General features: G+C 41.4%; 1 protein-coding gene across 2 annotated transcripts in view; it reads left to right on the forward strand.

Annotated features, from left to right (window-relative positions):
• Positions 1-21,632, forward strand: part of AMFR (autocrine motility factor receptor) — a 72,934-nt gene that overhangs the window by 26,955 nt on the left and 24,347 nt on the right. For both annotated transcript variants that reach the window (XM_060787810.2, XM_060787809.2), the window contains exons 3-9: positions 34-198; positions 3,450-3,602; positions 6,440-6,480; positions 9,988-10,120; positions 11,788-11,921; positions 14,625-14,735; positions 20,210-20,400. In XM_060787810.2, coding sequence (XP_060643793.2) covers positions 34-198; positions 3,450-3,602; positions 6,440-6,480; positions 9,988-10,120; positions 11,788-11,921; positions 14,625-14,735; positions 20,210-20,400 — 928 coding nt within the window. The remainder of the gene's footprint in view (positions 1-33; positions 199-3,449; positions 3,603-6,439; positions 6,481-9,987; positions 10,121-11,787; positions 11,922-14,624; positions 14,736-20,209; positions 20,401-21,632) is intronic.

The following is a 21,632-nucleotide window of genomic DNA, read 5'->3' on the forward strand; positions in this document are numbered from 1 at the left end:
TTTTAATTCTTAAATTGTCTCAATCTTTTCCAGCATCTCAAGGATAAGTTTTGGAATTTCATCTTTTACAAGTTCATCTTTATTTTTGGAGTACTCAATGTCCAGACGGTCGAAGAAGTGGTCATGTGGTGCCTCTGGTTTTCAGGCCTCGTATTTTTACACCTCATGGTTCAGCTGTGCAAGGACCGGTTTGAATATGTAAGTCTGTCGCCGAGGGAGCTGCGCGTGGGAGGCAGAGCTGAGAAAAGAGTTAATGCTCACCCATTTGTTGTAATGCATGAACCTTAATGCTGCAGCTAATATATTTAAATTAATTCATGAACCTTAATTCATTCCATTAACATGCCTGGAACAGGTTTCGATAAAAAAATCAATTTGCCGAAAAGGACTCACCTTTCTAATGAATTGAAGTACATTATAATATTATCCCTGCCTTTAACCTTGAACAACATGGATGTCAACATAATTAAGTAATGACTTTTTAGCACTATTGTTTGAAAGTTTAAAGAATTATGGCTAAGAATTCATTTAGAATTAATTTATCACGTGCTCTGTGGTAGTACACTATGTATTCAATCACCTGAGAAATTTGTCAACATAAATGCATGCAAATATATCAAAATCATAGTATATGTATGCTTGCATAGGGCTGTTGCTAGGTTTAGTGGCCCTCTGTGAGATCACTGGGTTGGTTGTTGCTAAGTGAAGTGACCTTCTGTGAGATTATTGGGTTGGTTGTTACTAGACAGCCCGCCCATTGTCTCTGTGCCTGTGTCTATTTTAATTCTTAGATTGTTATGTATTCATATGTTTTATGTAATTATTATGTTGTTTACCGTTTGCGTTTTCGGTTGTGTTTTGATTTTTTAAATTGTAATTATTGTTCGGGCCTGGCCCAATGTAAGCCGCTCCGAGTGCCCATTGGGGAGATGGTGGCGGGGTATAAATAAAGATTATTATTATTATTATTATTATTATTATTATTATTGGCTGTTGCTAGGTGAAGTGGCTGTCTGTGATGTCAATTGATTTGCAAGGTGAAGTGGCCCTCTGTGACATCACTGGGTTGGCTGCTGCTAAGCAAGGGATTGTCTGTGTGAAGTGAAGTGACCCTCTGTGAGGTTACGGGATTGACTGTTGCTAGGTGAAGTGGCCCTCTGATGTTGCTGAGTTGGGTGCTGCTATGCAAAGGATTGTCTGCTGCTAGGTGAAGTGGCCCTCTGTGAGGTTATTGGGTTTGCTGCTGCTAAGCAAGGGATTGTCTGCTGCTAGGTGAAGTGGCCTTCTGTGAGATCATTGAGTTGGCTGTTGCTAGGTGAAGTGGCCCTCTGAGGTCACTGGGTTGGCTGTTGCTAGACAAAGGGTTGTCTGTTGCTTGGTAAAGTGGCCGTCTATGATGCCACTGGATTGACTGTTGCTAGGTGAAGTGGCCCTCTGTGATGTCTCTGGATTGGCTGCTGTTAGGCAAATGACTGTCGGTTGCTAGGTGAAGTGGCTTCTCTCATGTCACTGGATTGGCTGTTGCTAGGTAAAGCGGTCCTCTGTAAGGTCACTGGGGTGGCTGCTAGGTGAAGTGGCTCTCTGTGATGTTTCTGGATTGGCTGCTGTCTGTTGCTAGGTGAAGTGGCTCTCTGTGATGTCACTGAATTGACTGTTGCTAGGTGAAGCGTTCCTCTGTAAGGTCACTGGGTTGGCTGTTAGGTGAAGTGGCCATCTGTGATTTCATTGGATTGACTGTTGCTAGGCAAATGACTGTCTGTTGCTAGGTGAAGTGGCCCTCTGTGATGTCTCTGGATTGGCTGCTGCTAAGCAAATGACTGTCTGTTGCTAGGTGAAGTGGCTCTCTGTGATGTCACTGGATTGGCTGTTGCTAGGTGAAGTGGTCCTCTGTAAGATCACTGGAGTGAAGTGGCTCTCTGTGATGTCACTGGATTGGGTGTTGCTAGGTTGCTAGGCAAAGAATTTATGTTGCTCTGTGATGTCTCTGGATTGGCTGCTGCTAGGCAAATGACTGTCTGTTGCTAGGTGAAGTGGCTCTCTGTGATGTCACTGGATCGGCTGTTGCTAGGTGAAGCGTTCCTCTGCAAGGTCACTGGGTTGGCTGTTAGGTGAAGTGGCCATCTCTGATTTCATTGGATTGACGATTGCTAGGCAAATAATGTATGTTGCTAGGTGAAGTGGCCCTCTGTGATGTCTCTGGGTTGGCTGCTGCTAGGCAAATGACTGTTGCTAGGTGAAGTGGTTCTCTGTGATGTCACTAGATCAGCTGTTGCTAGGTGAAGCTTTCCTCTGTAAAGTCACTGGGTTGGCTGTTAGGTGAAGTGGCCATCTGTGATTTCATTGGATTGACTGTTGCTAGGCAAAGAATGGATGTTGCTAGGTGAAGTGGTCCTCTGTGATGTCTCTGGATTGGCTGGTGCTAGATGAAGCGTTCCTCTGTAAGGTCACTGGGGTGGCTATTAGGTGAAGTGGCTCTCTGTGATGTCACTGGATTGGCTGTTGCTAGGTGAAGCGTTCCTCTGTAAGGTCACTGGGTTGGCTGCTAGGTGAAGTGGCCATTTGTGATTTCATTGGATTGACTGTTGCTAGGCAAAGAATGTATGTTGCTAGGTGAAGTGGCCCTCTGTGATGTCTCTGGATTGGCTGCTGCTAGGCAAATGACTGTCTGTTGCTAGGTGAAGTGGTTCTCTGTGATGTCACTGAATTGGCTGTTGCTAGGTGAAGTGTTCCTCTGTAAGGTCACTGGGTTGGCTGCTAGGTGAAGTGGCCATCTGTGATTTCATTGGATTGACTGTTGCTAGGCAAAGAATGTATGTTGCTAGGTGAAGTGGCCCTCTGTGATGTCTCTGGATTGGCTGTTGTTAGGCAAATGACTGTCTGTTGCTAGGTGAAGTGGCTCTCTGTGATGTCACTGAATTGGCTGTTGCTAGGTGAAGCGTTCCTCTGTAAGGTCACTGAGCTGGCTGTTAGGTGAAGTGGCCATTTGTGATTTCATTGGATTGACTGTTGCTAGGCAAAGAATTTATGTTGCTAGGTGAAGTGGCCCTCTGTGATGTCACTGGGAAAGAAAGGTGATGTGTGTGAGTGGAAGAGAGGAAGGAAGGAAGGAACGAAGGAAGGAAGGAAGGAAGGAAGGAAGGAAGGAAAAAGAAGGGCAAAGGAAAAGAAAGGAAAGGAGAAGAAAGGAAGGGGAAGAAAAAAAGAGGGAAGGAAGAAAAGGAACGAAGGGATGAAAGCAGGAGGTAGCAACCATTTAGATATGCTATGTAATTATATTGGAAAGATTTGCAGCGTAGTCCACAATTATTTCATTGCTGAATCAGCTCAAACGTGAAGCTAAGACTATGGAGATGGGATCTTGGCAAGTTCCTTTGCTTTGCCAAGGCTGAGCTTTGGAAGTCCGAAGGAGCCCTGTGCGTTTTCTGACCCCTTTCCTTTCCACATTGCAGCTCTCCTTCTCCCCCACGACCCCCATGAACAGCCACATCCGAGTCCTGACCTTGCTGGTCGCCATGCTGCTTTCTTGCTGCGGCCTTGGCATCGTGTGCGGCGTTATCGGCTATACCCACGGGATGCACACCTTATCCTTCATGGCTGCAGAGGTGAGCTTTCCCCATTTTCCTCTTGATTTATTTCACCATGGGTTGTAGTTACAGAACTGACAATAATTGAATCCAAAAGCTGCTAGAACAGTGTTTCTCAACCTTCCTAATGCTGCGACCCCTTAATACACTTCCTCATGTTGTGGTGACTCCCAACCATCACATTATTTTTGTTGTTACTTCATAACTCGAATCTGGGGAGAGGTGGGTGAGCTCCCTCTATCAGCTCCAGCTCCTCATGCGGAGACATGAGAGAAGCCTCCCACAAGGATGATAAAAACATCAAATCATCCGGGCGTCCCCTGGGCAACGTCCTTGCAGACGGCCAATTCTCTTATACCAGAAGCGACTTGCAGTTTCTCAAGTCGCACCTGACACGATAATAATAATAATAACTCTAATTTTCCTACCGTTCTGAATCGTCATGTAAATATCTGATATGCAGGATGTATTTTCATTCACTGGACCAAATTTGACACAAATAGCCGATACGCCCAAATTTGAATACTGGTGGGGTTGGGGGGGATTGATTTTGTCATTTGGGAGTCGTAGTTGCTGGGATTTATAGTTCACCTACAATCAAAGAGCATTCCGAACTCCACCAAAGATAGAATTGAACCAGACTTGGCACACATAACTCTCATTACCAACAGAAAATACTGGAAGGGTTTGGTGGGCATTGACCTTGAGTTTGGGAGTTGTAGTTCACCTAAATCCAGAGAGCACTGTGGACTCAAACAGTGATGGATCTGGACCAAACTTGGCATGAATACTCAATATGCCCAAATGTGAACACTGGTGGAGTTTGAGGAAAATAGACCTTGACATTTGGGAGTTGTAGTTGCTGGGATTTATAGTTCACCTACAACCAAAGAGCATTCTGAACTCCACCAATGATATGATTGGGCCAAACTTCCCACACAGACCCCCCATGACCAACAGAAAATACTGTGTTTCCTGATGGCCTTTGGTGACCCCTCTGACACCCCCTTGCGACCCCCCTAGGGGTCCCGACCCCCAGGTTGAGAAACACTGTGCTAGAAACATTCCAGCTACACAGAAGAGCATGAGGAAAAGGGAGGAGGGATGAGCAGACCCTTTGTAAAAAGGCTTTGTAACCGAGATGTGCTTGTGAAATACAGGGTGTCCCAAAAGTAATCATAAATGGAAAAAACGAACAAACTCATATTACATTTATATTTTTATGTATGTATTCCCCCCCTCTCTGTATGTGTGTGTGTGTGTGTGTGTATATAAAAATTTTGTAATTAGTATTTTGTAAATAAAAGCACATTTAACTCTTAATTTCCAGTTTCCACTGTGTACTGTGACTTTTGGGACACTGTTTATGTGCTACCAAGGGATAGACTAAATGTCAACATTAGCTCTATGAAATCAGTGCAATTTAGGTTAGTCAATCAAACAATCCTTACACTTTGTATTGTTGAAGGCTTTCATGGCCGGAATCACTGGGTTGTTGTAGGTTTTTTCGGGCTATATGGCCATCTTCTCAAGGCATTTTCTCCTGAGGTTTCGCCTGCACCTATGGCAAGCATCCTCACTACCTCTGAGGGTGCTTGCCATAGATGCAGGCGAAGCATCAGGAGAAAATGTTTCTAGAACAGTGATGGGCAACCTTTTGAGCTTGGTGTGTCAAAATTTGCCAGAAACCTGACCATAACTTGGGTGGGGTGTCTTCGAGAAAAAATAAATGTAATTTTGCAATATGTATAGTTTAAATAAGAAAAATGTATATTCCATGCTGAGTTATGGAGTGAACAATGCTCAAACATGGAGATGTTAAATTTGTCGGAATTAGATTGGCTCTTATAAGGTGTACTTCTCTGTATGCGGCCGCATGTGGCCGCGTGTCATCAAAAATAGCCATGTGTGTCAGTGCTGACACACATGTCATAGGTTCACCATCAAGGCTCTAGAACATGGCCATATAGCCCGAAAAAAGCTACAACAACCCAATCCTTACACTATCAATATAATGACGTAATATACTTTGAATATGTTTTACCTGAATTTTTTAATACTGCTTAATTCTGTTTTAATGTTTGCATACTGCTATATTTTAAATTGTATGCTAATGCGTTTATGTTAAGCTGTTTTGAGTCACCTTCCAGAGAGATAAAATTTATTATTTATTTATTTACTTTGCTTCTATACCGCTGTATCTCAAGCCCGAAGGCGACTCACAGCGGTTCACAAACAGTAAAAACAGTAGAAACAGCAGTGGTTCCATACAACATATAACAATTGACTTAACACATTATCCATAAATTACCAATAAGCAATTACAATGCACAATTATTACAAAAAACAACCGTACCCAATCTTCTCATCATCCAAGCGTAGTCCAGGTTCGTCATCCATTGTTCCATTCCTATGTTCCATTACCAGATTGCACTAAATTACTCAAACGCCTGCACAAACATCCAGGTCTTCACCTTTTTGCGGAATACCATTAGAGATGGTGCTAGTCTAATGTCCGTAGGAAGGGCGTTCCACAGCCGAGGAGCCACCACCGAGAAGGCCCTATCTCTCGTCCCCGCCAGCCGAGCTTGAGAAGCAGGCGGGATCGAGAGCAGGGTCTCCCTGGAAGATCTCAAAGTCCTGGTGGGTTCATAAGCAGAGATGCGGTCAGATAGGTAGCTTATTTATGGGACATAAATAATAACAACAACAGATAGGTAGCTTATTTATGGGACATAAATAATAACAACAATAATAATAGCCCCTGTTCTCGTTCTTGTGGCTACTTTATTAGATTTCAAAGAATATTGAATGTGACATTGTTCTGTTTTTGTTTTTCTTTCTGCTGCCTATAGTCTCTCCTTGTCACCGTGAGAACAGTGCATGTGATCCTGCGGTAAGTAAAGATCTGGGTTTAGGCAAAAGGTTGATCTTTGACTCAATCACCAATTTGTTTTCCTCCCTTTCCCATCGTGATCCCTGTGAATCGCACATATGGTAGTTTCTGCGCCTGAGCAGACAGCTTTGGAACCTTCTAGAGAGATTTGAAAAACTTTGGTGGTTGGCCCCGCCCACTCTCCCCTTGTGAGTATAAGTAACAGGTGGGCGGCGCCACCACCTCAGTTCTTTTGATCCGCTGCTCTGTCAGCAGCTAAGGACCTTCATCGTGTGACTAACTTATTGGACTGCCAATAATGTCTGACTGGACTTTTTATATTTGACGTTGTTCTCCTTTTTAATTGAAATGGTGGTCTTCAGCTTTTAAATGCTGTGCTTTGTGCTTTGTGCTAATTCGGTTAATGATGTCCATTAGGCCTGGGTAACAACGGAAAAATTTGTTTCTAAAATCGATTTGTATTTGGGGGGTTTTTTTGTTTCGATATTTAAAATAATTACAAAATTTTCCTTTTAAAAAGTTCGATATTTACGAAATTTCATAAATGGTAAAAAATTAACGAATCGATTTCCGAAACAATAATGAATCGATTCGTTAATGGCGGACGCGACCGCGAAATACGCTAAAAAACCTCCAAAACCTTCTGAAGCTTCCCTCTCCCTCTGTTGTTGACTGTTGGTGTGATATTATATTTTTTATTCACTAATTAAACCATAAAACTGGCCCAGACATGCGGAAATAATAACGAAACGACCTCAAAACAATAACGAAACGAATACAATATGGAAATACGAAGCATTTACAAAACGTTTTTGAAAATTCGTTTTTTTTAATAATTGCTCCAGAATGGTTCGTTATCGTTTTGTAATTGAAAAAATTAACGAATTATTAACGAATTACGAATTAACGAAATGAAACCGCCCAGCCCTAATGTCCATGCTCGTATCTTCTCTGCTTGGGGGAGGGACATTTTTCCACAATCTTGTTCCATCCCTATGACCTTTATGCCAACCCCCCCCCCCCAAAAAAAACCCAACAAACCGGATTTTCCGCCTAAATCAGCCCTCTATGAGCGCGCGCCGGCTACTTCCCCCTCCAAGCCAACGGTTTTGTGGGCGCCATTATTCCCTCAGGGAATACCATTAATGTTAAGTCGAAAGCGCCGTTGGCACAAGAGAAATTGGCGCGAAAGAAAAGGCCAAGAAGGCCAAGTCTCAGGAACGCCCTGGCGGAAGTTTTGAACTTTATATTGATATTTCTGAGTTTTGAACTTTCAAATGAGTGGGTTGGATTTCTTTCACTAGACTTTCACTAGACTAGTGGTTCCCGACCACGGACCACTTTGACCAGGGACCACTCTCCAACATTAGTACCAAAAGGGTTACGAATCAGTTTTTGGTCAACTTTCGATTCAGTTTGGTTATTTGGGGTGCTGATTCAGAAAATTGCTTTGGATAGACCATATCAGCTCTAGTTTCTGATACAGAACATATGCCATCCAGTAGTCGCCATTTTCTGGGCCATAGAAAACCATATTTAAGTGGTTCTCAATCTTCCTAATGCCGTGACCCCTTAATCCAGTTCCTCATGTTGTGGTGACCCCCAACCATAAAACTATTTTCGTTGCTACTTCATAACTGTCATTTTGCTACTGTTATGAATCATAATGTAAATATCTGACATGCAGGATGTATTTTCATTCACTGGACCAAATTTGGCATGAATACCTAATATGCCTGCATTTAAATACTGGTGGGGTTGGAGAGGATTTATATTGTCATTTGAGAGTTGTAGTTGCTGGGATTTATAGTTCACCTACAATAAAAGAGCATTCTGAACTCCATCAACGATGGAATTGAACCAAACTTGCCACACAGTTCTCCCATGACCAACAGAAAATACTGGAAGGGTTTGGTGAGCACTGACCTTGAGTTTTGGAGTTGTAGTTCACCTACATCCAGAGAGCACTATGGACTCAAACAATGATAGATCTGGACCAGAATTAGCACAAATAATATATCCAAATGTGGTGGAGCTTGGGGAAAATAGACCTCGATATTTGAGAGTTGTAGTTGCTGGGATTGATAATTCACCTAAAGTCAAAGAGCATTCTGAACTCCACCAACGATGGATTGGAACAAACCTTGGCACACAGAACTCCCATGAATAACTCCGCGGCCCCGCCAAGGGAGCCTTCTCGCGAGGAGAGCCCTCAGCTGGATGGCGGCCTTACTGGAAGGCGGGACCGCAGCCCAATCGAGGGAGCCGTCTCGCGAGGAGAGCCCTTGGCTGGGTCACGGCCTTGGCGGAAGGTGGGACCGCGACCCAGCCGAGGAAGCCTTCTTGCGAGGAGAGCCCTCGGCTGGATCGAGGAGTGCCCTTGGCTGGGTTGCGGCCTTGGCGGAAGGCAGGACCGCGGCCAGCCGAGGGAGACCACGCGAGGAGAGCCCTCGGCTGGATCGAGGAGTTTCTTTGGCTGGGTCGCGGCCTTGTCGGAAGGCGGGACCGTGGCCCAGCCGAGGAAGCCTTCTCGCGAGGAGAGCCCTCGGCTGGATCGAGGAGTGCCCTCGGCTGGGTTGCGGCCTTGCCGGAAAGCGGGACTGTGGCCCAGCCGAGGGAGACTTCACGCGAGGAGAGCCCTCGGCTGGATCGAGGAGTGCCTTTGGCTGGGTCGCGGCCTTGTCGGAAGGCGGGACCGTGGCCCAGCCGAGGAAGCCTTCTCTTGAGGAGAGCCCTTGGCTGGATCGAGAAGTGCCCTTGGCTGGGTTGCAGCCTTGGCGGAAGGCGGGACCACAGCCCAGCCGAGGGGGATTTCGTGTGAGGAGAGCCCTCGGCCGGATCGAGGAGTGCCTTTGGCTGGGTCGCGGCCTTGTCGGAAGGCGGGACAGTGGCCCAACCGAGGAAGCCTTCTCGCGAGGAGAGCCCTCGGCTGGATCGAGGAGTGCCCTCGGCTGGGTTGCGGCCTTGGCGGAAGGCGGGACCACAGCCCAGCCGAGGGGGATTTCGTGTGAGGAGAGCCCTCGGCCGGATCAAGGAGTGCCCTCGGCTGGGTCGCAGCTTTGTCGTAAGGCGGGACCGCAGCCCAGCCGAGGGAGACTTCGCGCGAGGAGAGCCCTTGGCTAGGCATGGCATTGGGGGCGGGGCCTAAGGAGGCGGCCTCGCGACCCCTCCGAAATGGCTAAACGACCCCTCTGGGGGTCGCGACCCCCCAGGTTGAGAACCACTGCCTTACACCATCCCATTTGCAAATAGCTAAATTGGGATCTTACTCATTCTCATTAAATCACAGAAGTACACTCAATATGAGCTGTAATTCAAAAGATATACTGAAGTGGGTCAAAACAAAATATCTACAGCATTATTACAAAATATAGGGTTAAATCCGTCTTCTCCAACCCTTCAGGCATGTTAGGTGAACAGGTGTGTATCAAAATATTTTCGAAACGAGTCTTTTATTAATTTTGGAATCTTATTTATGTACTATCCACCTTTCTTTTTGTTACCTAGTTACGTCATTCATCTCTGGGATCTCAACCACGAAGGCACCTGGGAAAGCAAGGGAACATATGTTTATTACACAGATTTCATCATGGAGCTAACGCTTCTGTCGCTGGACCTGATGCATCACATTCACATGCTGGTATGTTTTGTTCCTTTTGTCAAAACACAAAAGTGGTTTTTAAAAGATACACTTGCGATTCTCATATTTATTTGTATCCTACTTTTTTCCCTAGTCTGGGGCTTGAGATGGTTAAAACGTAGCTACAATGTGGCTCTGTAAACAACATGTAAACAACAAAACAACTAGAACTAGTTGGAAACATAAACAACCAATAGGTGATCAATTTGCTTGGAAGAGTCCATCTTCTAACCCTGCTGAATCAAAAAGAAAACCCTCTAGTCTCTTTAAATGGGGAGGTCCAAGGAGAATGCCTTCCCTGATATAATAATAATAATAATAATAATAATAATAATAATAATAATACAACAAAGTATGGATTGTTGATGTCGCAATCCCAGGTGACAGCAGGATTGAAAAGAAACAACTCGAAAAGCTGACACGATGCGAGGATTTAAAGATTGAACTGCAAAGACTCTGGCACAAACCAGTCAAGGTGGTCCCAGTGGTGATCGGCACACTGGGTGCAGTGCCTAAAGACCTTGGCCTGCACTTAAACACAATCAACACTGACAAAATTACCATCTGCCAGCTTCAGAAGGCCACCTTACTGGGATCTGTACACATTATTCGCCGATACATCACACAGTCCTAGACACTTGGGAAGTGTCCGACGTGTGATCCAATTCAACAGCCAGCAGAGTGTCTGCTGTGGACTCATCTTGTTGTGTTTCTAATAAAAATAATAATGTTTTTTTTCCGTGCCAAGAGTGACTTGAGAAACGTCAAGTCGCTTCTGGTGTGAGAGAATTGGCCATCTGCAAGGTCATTGCCCAGGGGACACCCAAATGTTTTACCATTTTGTGGGAGGCTTCTCTCATATCCTCACATGGGAAGCTGGAGCTGACAGACGGGAGCTCAGCCCACTCCCTGGATTCGAACCGCCATCCTTTCGGTCAGCAGTCCTGCCAGCACAAGGGTTGAACCCATTGCACCACCGGGCAGTTAAAATCCGGGGAGCGGGGTGAGCTCCTGTCTGTCAGCTCCAGCTTCCCATGTTGGACATGAGAGAAGCCTCCCACAGGATGGTAACACATCTGGGTGTCCCCTGGGCAATGACCTTGCAGATGGCCAATTCTCTCACACCAGAAGCGACTTGACGTTTCTCAAGTCACTCTTGGCACGGAAAAAAACATTATTATTATTATTATTATTATTATTATTTGAAAGACAACAAGATGAGTCCATAGCAGACACTCTGCTGGCTGTTGAATCTGGGTGTCCCCTGGGCAACGTCCTTGCAGACGGCCAATTCTCTCACACCAGAAGCGACTTGCAGTTTCTCAAGCCACTCCTGACACGCACAAAAAAATTCTTACCTGCCTCTCTTCGTGACCCATGTATTATACCTGGACAGTGGTGTGAAAGAGGGACATATCTCAAAACACGGGCACATAAATATGGAAAAACAAGGTCCTTCAGGTGGTTGGGTCTGAGCTGTACGTGCCTTTATATGCCATTGTTTTGAATTACGCCCGGAAACAGATTGGAAATTAGCATAAGATGTTTTATTACAGAGTTGGGTTATCTTCTCTTTTTCCCCCCCATCTCTGAACACACATTTTACCCACTTCTTCCTTTTTGGATGCTTGAATTTGCTAATGTTCCTTTCTAAATTGTTTTGGCAGCTGTTTGGCAACATCTGGCTGTCGATGGCCAGCTTGGTGATCTTCATGCAGCTGCGTTACCTGTTCCATGAGGTTCAGCGCAGGCTTCGCCGCCACAAGAACTACCTCCGGGTGGTTGGGAACATGGAAGCCAGGTGAGCAAGTGGTTACAATTCTGCAGGAGAGGAAAGATTATTGGCTGCCTTTCGTTCCTTGGGCAGATGAGTTGTGTTAGTCTCCTTCAGCAAAAGTAATGCAGCCTTGTGTGTTTTGTTTACAACAAGCTTTTGTAGGCTATGGATTATGCTTTGGGCACAGAGTGTCATTGTTGGAAGGTAATTTCCAAAGTGGGAAAACCATTCAAAAGGGTAGAGCAGGAATAACAACAGTAGAAGTACCGTATATACTCGAGCATAAGCCGACCCGAATATAAGCCGAGGCACCTAATTTTACCAATATAGTAATATTACTATATTGTACTATACCATCTATATATATAAAAATGCTCTGTGCATAATGAGTTCCTTAAAAACAACAGAACCAATGAACGAAATCACACCAAATTTGGCAACAAAACGTCTCACAACACAAGGAGTGACCATCACTCAAAAAACTTTGATTTTGTCCTTTGGGAGTTGCAGTTGTTGGGATTTATAGTTCACCTACAATCAAAGAGCATTCTGAACCCCACCAACGATGGAATTGAACCAAACTTGGCACACAGAACTCCCATGACCAACAGAAAATATTGGAAGGGTTTGGTGGGTATTGACCTTGAGTTTGGGAGTTGTAGTTCACCTATATCCAGAGAGCACTGTGGATTCACGCAATGGTGGATCTGGACCAAACTTGGCACAAATATTCAATGTGTGCAAATGTGAACACTGGTGGAGCCTGGGGAAAATAGACCTTAACTTTTGGGAGTTGTAGTTGCTAGGATTTATAGTTCATTACAATCAAAGACTATTCTGAACTCCACCAACGATAGAATTGGCTCAAACTTCCCACATGGAATCCCCATGACCATCAGAAAATACTGTATTTTCTGATGGTCTTTGGCGACCCCTCTGACACCCCTTCGCGACCCCTTCAGGGGTCCCGACCCCCAGGTTGAGAAACACTGCCCTAAGAGGTGTCACTCTTAACAAAATAATAGGATGAGAGAAAAGAAGACAGGCAGACAAAGAGGCCAGTGGGGGGAGAGCTTCCCAGCCAACCCATTTGCTTATCTAAGACCTTGATGAGGACTATAACCTTGTGCAGGATGTGGTTGAGTTCTAACAATCAGCAGGTTATTTAATGCTGTGTGTGGGTGAGCATATGGATCTGTGGGCATGAGAGATGATAATCATTGGTTTAAGAGGAAACTGAAGTGTAAGAAGTACAAACATTGATTACTATCTGAACAGGGTGAACCAACCATTAGTTAGGTGGTGACACACAGATCCTGACATTGATAAGAACACCACTTCATGTAGAGAGATAAAAGGCCTCATCCTGGTCGATTCTACAGGAGTAGAGCCTTCCATTGAACTCTCATTCAGATATTTACTTATTTATCTATTTTTGGCATTTATATGCTGCCCTTTCCACCCCAAAGGGGACTCAGAGCGGCTTACAAGACATATATCCCATACAATATATTATATTATTAGCATAGTACAATATCAGTATTAAATATTACTATATTGCACTGTACCATTATCTACATAAATAAAAATGTAATGCTCGTTTGTGGGGTTATTCGTCAAAAACCGCTGGAGGAATTGACACCAAATTTGGGCACAAGACACCTAACAACCCAATGTATGTCCTTCACTTAAACAAATGATTTTGTCACTTGGGAGTTGTAGTTGCTGGGCTTTATAGTTCACCTACAAACAAAGAACATTCTGAACCCCACCAATGATGGAATTGAACCAAACTTGGCACACAGAACTCCCATGACCAACAGAAAATACTGGAAGGGTTTGGTGGGCATTGACCTTGAGTTTGGGAGTTGTAGTTCACCTACATCCGGAAAGCACTGTGGACTGAAACAATGATGGATATGGACCAAACTTGGCATGAATACTCAATATGCCCAAATATAAACATAGATGGAGTTTGGGGGAAATAGACCTTGACATTTGGGAGTTGTAGTTACTGGGATTTATAGTTCACCTACAATCAAAGAACATGCTGAACTCCACCAGCGATAAAATTGGGGCAAACTTCCCACACATAACCCTCATACTTAAAGCCATCCAGTCCAACTCCCTTCACCAGGGCAAGAAAACATAATCAAAGCCCTCCTAACAAAAAGCCATCCAACTATAGATGCAGATCAATATATATGATTCATACACACACATATATAATCGTAGATTTGAAAGGGACCCCTAAAGAAGGACAATTATATGTTGCATGTTCCAGAGTAGGCAAACCAGACACTCTCCATATCAACACTGACAAAGAAACAGCAAGAAATTATTTTGACCCACAAGCATAAAGAAATTACATTTATTAGAAACCAACACTTTCTAATTACTTTATTTTCCAGATCACCAGACTGGGCCACAGCAACACGTGGCAGGGATCCACTAGTATTGTAATATTATTAGTAATATTACATGCAATATAGATATGTAATTATAATATCATGTTATTATTAGTATTATATTGCATAACATTATAATATTATAAATATAATACTTATAAATATAAATATGTAATATAATGTTTTCATGTTGAACTCTGCCTTTTGTTTAGCTCTGATGATGTTTCAGTGCAACCCAATGTATGTGTTCCCATGTAGGTATATCTGAGGCACATGCTTCCATATTTACATATTCAATAAGTCTGTGTTTCGCTTTCAGATTTGCGGTGGCAAGTCCCGAAGAGCTGGCCGCGAACAACGATGACTGCGCCATTTGCTGGGACGCCATGCAAGCTGCGCGCAAACTCCCCTGTGGGCATCTCTTCCATAAGTATGCACCTGGAATAAAGATATGTGTTGGGTTGGCTGCAGTTGACAGCGAGAGGGGTATCGCAAATACTTTTTTAACCTTAAAAATGCTTATCCATCATTTGGTTGTTTAGATAACTTCTGTCATTCAGCTCAGACTTGCTGGGGCTTCATCAGTCCCAGAACAGATAATGTTGTTTAACTTAGTTAACTTAAAGATCTATTGTTTTGTGTTGTTTACAACCAGAGTTCTCAGGTCAGTTTCTCGTCAGTTCAGCAGTTTTCTCATTAGTATAACACAAGAACACAACAGAAAATAAGAAAATAAAAATAAAATACAAAAAAATCAACAACAGCAACAATATAAAGTCAGAACATTAAAACACAGAAAATTTAATCACAGTGGGCAGAGCCAATTGTGAAGATTAAAATTTAAAACAGTGGATGAGAGGACAATGTAATGTAATGTAATTCCTAGGGCTGGGCGGTTTCGTAATTTCGTAATTCGTTAAAAATTCGTTTTTTTTATTTATAACGAAGCGATATTGAACCATTCAGGAGCAACTAAAAAACGAAACGAATTTTTCCAATTCGTTTCGTAATTGTTTCGTTATTGATTCGTTATTGATTCGTAAATGTTTCGTTATTATTTCCGCATGTCTGGTGCAAGTTTTAGGGTTGCTGTTTGTTTTCTCAGTGAAAAAATATATAATTATCACACCAACAGTCAACAACAGAGGGAGAGGGAAGCTTCAGAAGTTTTTTTAGCGTATTGCGCGATCGCGGCCGCCATTAACGAATCGATTCGTAATTGTTTCGTAATTGTTTTATGATTTCCGAAATTTCGTAAATATCGAACTTTTTTTAAGGAAAATTTCGGAATTCTTTTAAATAACGAAACGCGAAAAACCCCTAAAAACGAATCGAGTTTAGAAACAAATTTTTCTGTGTTTGGACAGCCCTAATTCCTTCCAAGGGAAGCACCAGATGATAGTTGCTCCTGCTCTTTCAGAGATTAATACGAAACCAGGAAGTCGTTTTGTTATCATTTGTTCCAAGCTGCACTGTAAATATTTTCAATTATTATAAATGGTCGCTGTTAGGAGACAATTTGTTGTTTCGATAGAGTTACAAGCTGGGTAGATGCAGGGAATGCCATGGATGGAGCGTACCTGGATTTCAGTAAGGCCTTCGACAAGGTCCCCCATGACCTTCTGGCAAGGAAACTAGTCCAATGTGGGCTAGGCAAAACCACGGTGAGGTGGATCTGGAATTGGTTAAATGGACGAACCCAGAGGGTGATTCTCCCCAAGGCTTCCTCTTCATCTTGGAAAGAAGTGTCGAGCGGAGTGCCGCAGGGTTCCGTCCTGGGCCCGGTCCTGTTCAACATCTTTATTAATGACTTAGATGAAGGCCTAGAAGGCAGGATCATCAAGTTTGCAGACGACACCAAATTGGGACGGATAGCCAATACTCCAGAGGACAGGAGCAGGATTTAAACCGAACTTGACAGATTAGAGAGATGATTGGCCAAAACTAACAAAATGAAGTTCAACAGTGACAAATGCAAGATACTCCATTTTGGCAGGAAAAACGAAATGCAAAGATACAGAATGAGGGACGCCTGGCTCGAGAGCAGTACGTGTGAAAAAGATCTTGGAGTCCTCGTGGACAACAAGTTAAACATGAGTCAATAATGTGATGTGGCGGCAAAAAAAGCCAATGGGATTTTGGCCTGCATCAAGAGGAGCATAGTGTCTAGATCTAGGGAAGTCATGCTCCCCATGCTCTATTCCGCTTTGGTTAGACCACACCTGGAATATTGTGTCCAATTCTGGGCACCACAATCCAAGAGACATATTGACAAGCTGGAATGTGTCCAGAGGAGGGCGACTAAAATGATCAAAGGTCTGGAGAACAAGCCCTATGAGGAGCGGCTTAAGGAGCTGGGCATGTTTAGCCTGAAGAAGAGAAGGCTGAGAGGAGATATGATAGCCATGTATAAATATGTGAGAGGAAGCCACAGGGAGGAGGGAGCAAGCTTGTTTACTGCTTCCTTGGAGACTAAGACGTGGAACAATGGCTTCAAACTACAAGAGAGGAGATTCCATCTGAACACGAGGAAGAACTTCCTGACTGCAAGAGTTGTTCAGCAGTGGAACTCTCTGCCCTGGAGTGTGGTGGAGGCCCCTTCTTTGGAAGCTTTTAAACAGAGGCTGGATGGCCATTTGTCAGGGGTGATTTGAATGCAACATTCCTGCTTCTTGGCAGAATGGGGTTGGACTGGATGGCCCATGAGGTCTCTTCCAACTCTTTGATTCTATGATTCTCTCAGGAAGGCGGTCTCTTTAGAGCTGCTTTTCCAGAGGCACTTCAATGCTTTTCCTCGAGGTCAGCGGGGGATTATTGTCTTGTAGCTCCATGAGCCAGGAGCCATGATTGGTTGCCTTAAGTCACAATGTGCCTTGAGAGTCAGCCCCAGTGGTGTGATAGGAGTCACAGTGTTAGTGGAATAGAAGGTTGAAAGTTGCCCTTCTCCATGGAGCGGGATCACTGGGACCTTGTGGATCCTAGTCCCGTTTACAAGGTCACTCAAACAATAACCGTGAAATATTCTACAAGAAGTGGACATGATGGATAGGCAGAATGCTCCGTTTGCTCTGATTGGTCTGAACCACAATGTGTTGAGCATAGTGTTAATGTTAGGTGGTCCAGAAGGCAGTTGCTTGACTCTTTGGAGCTGGCCTCCTAGTCATTGGTTGGCTATATATTTGGGTTTGGGGGGAGCTTGGTTAAAAAGTTAAATTAATTTAAATTAAAAAAAATAATCATTAGCAATACCAGAATTTCAAAATAACTTTGTTTTCCTGTCATTTCTTATTCTTATTTTTATGGGGCATTCCATGCCAAGTTGTCTAAACTTTCCCACCATCATGTTCTCCAATTTTGTTCAAATTTTAGGTGTAGCACCAGTCAGGTGTTAAACTAAGTTTCCCAAAATGTGAGGAGATTCCATCTGAACACGAGGAAGAACTTCCTGACTGTGAGAACCATTCAGCAGCGGAACTCTCTGCCCCAGAGTGTGGTGGAGGCTCCTTCTTTGGAAGATGGCTGGATGGCCATCTGTCAGGGGTGATTTAAATGCAATATTCCTGCTTCTTGGCAGAATGGGGTTGGACTGGATGGCCCATGAGGTCTCTTCCAACTCTTTGATTCTATGATTCTATGAACTGCAATAGTTGCTGATCTAGACCCCCTTATCTGAAGAGTAGTCAGTCTGCGTGTGCATTGTAACAAAATGCCATTTTTGGGGTCTAATACAATTGAAACTTAACGTATAAGAATGCTTAGTAAATTGAAATCCTGTAGAGTTTTTTTTCTGCCAATTCCGATGAAATTAAATTTAATGTTATGGATGCAAAATCCAGTCAAACAAGTTGACTCAAAAGTGTGTGTCAAATTTTGACCAATAATAAATGCAAAATAATAAATGTAATCATAACAACAATAATAAGAAGAGTAAATTAATAAGTGTAATTAAAAAATATTAGAGTAAAATAATGTACCACATGTAATAATAATAATAAATGTAAAAATAACAATAATAATGGAGTAAATTAATAAATGTAATAATAATAATAAATAGATTAAAATAATAAATGTAATAATAATAATAATAGAGTAAAATGATGTACCAAATGTCATAATAAAATAAATAAAGTAAAATAATAAATGTAATAAAAATATTAATAGAGTAAAATAATGTACCACATGTCATAATAATAATAAATGAAAAAATAACAATAATAATGGAGTAAATTAATAAATGTAATAAATAATAATAGAGTAAAATAATAAATGTAATAAAAATAATAATAGAGTAAAATAATGCACCAAATGTCATTATAATAATAAATGTAAAAATAACAATAATAATGGAGTGAATTAATAAATGTAATAATAATAATAGAGTAAAATAATAAATGTTATAAAATAATAAATAGATTAAAATAATAAATGTAATAATAATAATAGAGTAAAATGATGTACCAAATGTCATAATAATAATAAATAAAGTAAAATAATAAATGTAATAAAAATAATAATAGAGTAAAATAATGTACCACATGTCATAATAATAATAAATGTAAAAATAACAATAATAATGGAGTAAATTAATAAATGTAATAATAATAATAAATAGAGTGAAATAATAAATGTAATAAAAATACATTAAAATAATAAATGTAATTTTTTTTGTCGTGTCAGGAGCGACTTGAGAAATTGCAAGTTGCTTCTGGTGTGAGAGAATTGGCCGTCTGCAAGGACGTTATCCAGGGGACGCCTGGATGATTTGATGTTTTTATCATCCTTGTGGGAGGCTTCTCTCATGTCCCCGCATGAGACGCTGGAGCTGATATAGGGAGCTCATCCGCCTCTCCCCAGATTCGAACCTGCGACCTGTTGGTCTTCAATCCTGCCGGCACAGGGGTTTAACCCATTGCGCCACTGGGGGCTCCATAAATGTAATAATAATAATAGAGTAAAATGATGTACCAAATGTCATAATAATAGTAAATAAAGTAAAATAATAAATGTAATAATAACAATAGAATATAGAGTAAATAATAAATGTAATAATAACAATAATAAATAGAGTAAATAATAAATGTAATAATAATAATAAATAGAATAAAATAATAAATGTAATTAAAAATAATAATAGAGTAAAATGATGTACCAAATATCATAATAATAATAAATGTAATAATAATAAATGTAATAATAAATATTGTAAATTAATAAATGTAATAATAATAATAAATACAGAAAATAAGTGTAATAATAATTAATAGAGTAAAATAATAAATGTAATAAAAATAGTAATAGAGTAAAATAATGTACCAAATGTCATTATAATAATAAATAAAGTAAAATAATAAATGTAAGAATAACAACAGATTAGATATTAAATGTAATAACAATAATAAATAGAATAAAATAATAAATGTAATAATAATAAATAGAATAAAATAAAAATGTTGGATTTTAATAATAACAGAGTAAAATAATAAATAGCCTTGACTCGAGTATAAGCCGGGGGGCTTTTTCAGCCTGAAAAAAAGCTGAAAAACTTGGCTTATACTCGAGTATATAGGGTATTTTTAATCACTCAACACTATTATGGATCGGATTTGTTTTAGAGGGCCTTTGGTAGGAAGGCTGCACTATAAATTGAATTGTAAGTAAATGCAGAGTGGCACATACAATTTGACACTTCAGATCCTCCCCCTCTCCCCAATTTGAGTTTATAAATTCTCTAACTTTTAGTTAAGTGTAACCCTGATATACGAATGGACGCTGAAACCTTTGTCAAGTCATTTTTGGGCATGGTTTCTTAGATGATTATTAAACGTAGCATCTTATATCTTAGTGAAGGTCCACATTCTTGTAATTGACTCTTGGAAGACTCAATTACTATTTTTCTTTTCCCAGCTCATGCCTGCGCTCCTGGCTTGAACAAGACACGTCCTGCCCGACCTGCAGAATGTCCCTCAACATCACCGACACGCACCAGGCGCGGGAGGACCACCAGCGGGAGAACATGGATGAAAACCTGGCTCCCGTGGCCGTGGCGGAAGGCAGGACGCACCTGAACCAGCACAACCACTTCTTCCACTTCGATGGTTTGTTATAGTTGTTCTTAGAACCTTAAAATTTTCCTTTGATGCATTTTTCAGTGGGACGGAGCATATCAGGCACAACAGACACTGTTCTACAAATTTTCAGTTTTTCTCAGTTACGGAAACGAAATGTGCCGTTTCTTAATAAATTTAACATGCTGAATTCAAATATAATAATTAAATGTGTTAATTGGCTCTGGTTTTTATGCAACAGCTATTTCAATTTTCTCCACAATAGGTAATTCGTTAATATTATGATAATACGCCTGACCTTACTGCATGTATATAAACCGTGAATATTTACTAAATTTTAGTCAAATTATATTGCCAATAGTTTATACATGAGAAATATTTATTTAATTAGTCTATTGTTTATGTTTGTGCAGCAAGAAACTCTATTCGTAGGCCGAATGCAGTTGAAAAGTCTGAAAGTTTAAATGTCGCTTTAATCGTGACTTTAGTTTCTATCCTGTTTGCTTCTCTGGACTTTTCTTTTGTATTCAAGGAGAGGATTCCCTCTTCCAATGCTCCAGCAGGAGTCTGACAGCATTGACGGAGTCCATTGGCCTTGATAATCTTTTTTCCATCGTGCTTTATTGACACACGTGCGAGGCAGAACTACAGTAAAAAGAACAATGTAAAATGATGTTTAACGATACTGTCTCAGTCTTCAACTGACTGACTCACCGTTCAAAAGTCTGGCCTTATATAGGGGACACTAATACTGCGTCATCAAACTTTCTAGACTATTCTAGAATCTTCCATAGTGTAAGTCGCAACATGCATTTTTTCAACTATACGTGATCACGTGATTGCTTATATCATAAAAACTAGAGCCAATATACATTTTTAAATGTCATTCTCGTTTTCAGCACCCCAAAATCATAAAAGAACAACTATTTTCAGGCCCGAAACTTTTTCTCCGTTGAACAGTGTTATTGGTTTTATAATAGCTAGCTATATTGCTTACCACAGACAAAGGGAAAACAACGTTCACTCATAATCCATACATTCAACATACATACAAATTGTTTATATGTTATTTATATTAATTGTATTGTATTTATTGTTTTTGTTTATTGCTTTTGTTTATAGATGTACTGTTGGACTTGGCCTCATGTAAGTCGCTCCGAGTCCCTTAGGGAGACGGTGGCGGGGTATAAATAAAGTATTATTATTATTATTATTATTATTATTATTATTGCCATCACCTCTCCAATTTTAGAGATGTGCGA

The sequence above is a fragment of the Anolis sagrei genome, chromosome 8, assembly GCF_037176765.1.
Source record: "Anolis sagrei isolate rAnoSag1 chromosome 8, rAnoSag1.mat, whole genome shotgun sequence".
Taxonomy (NCBI): domain Eukaryota; kingdom Metazoa; phylum Chordata; class Lepidosauria; order Squamata; family Dactyloidae; genus Anolis; species Anolis sagrei.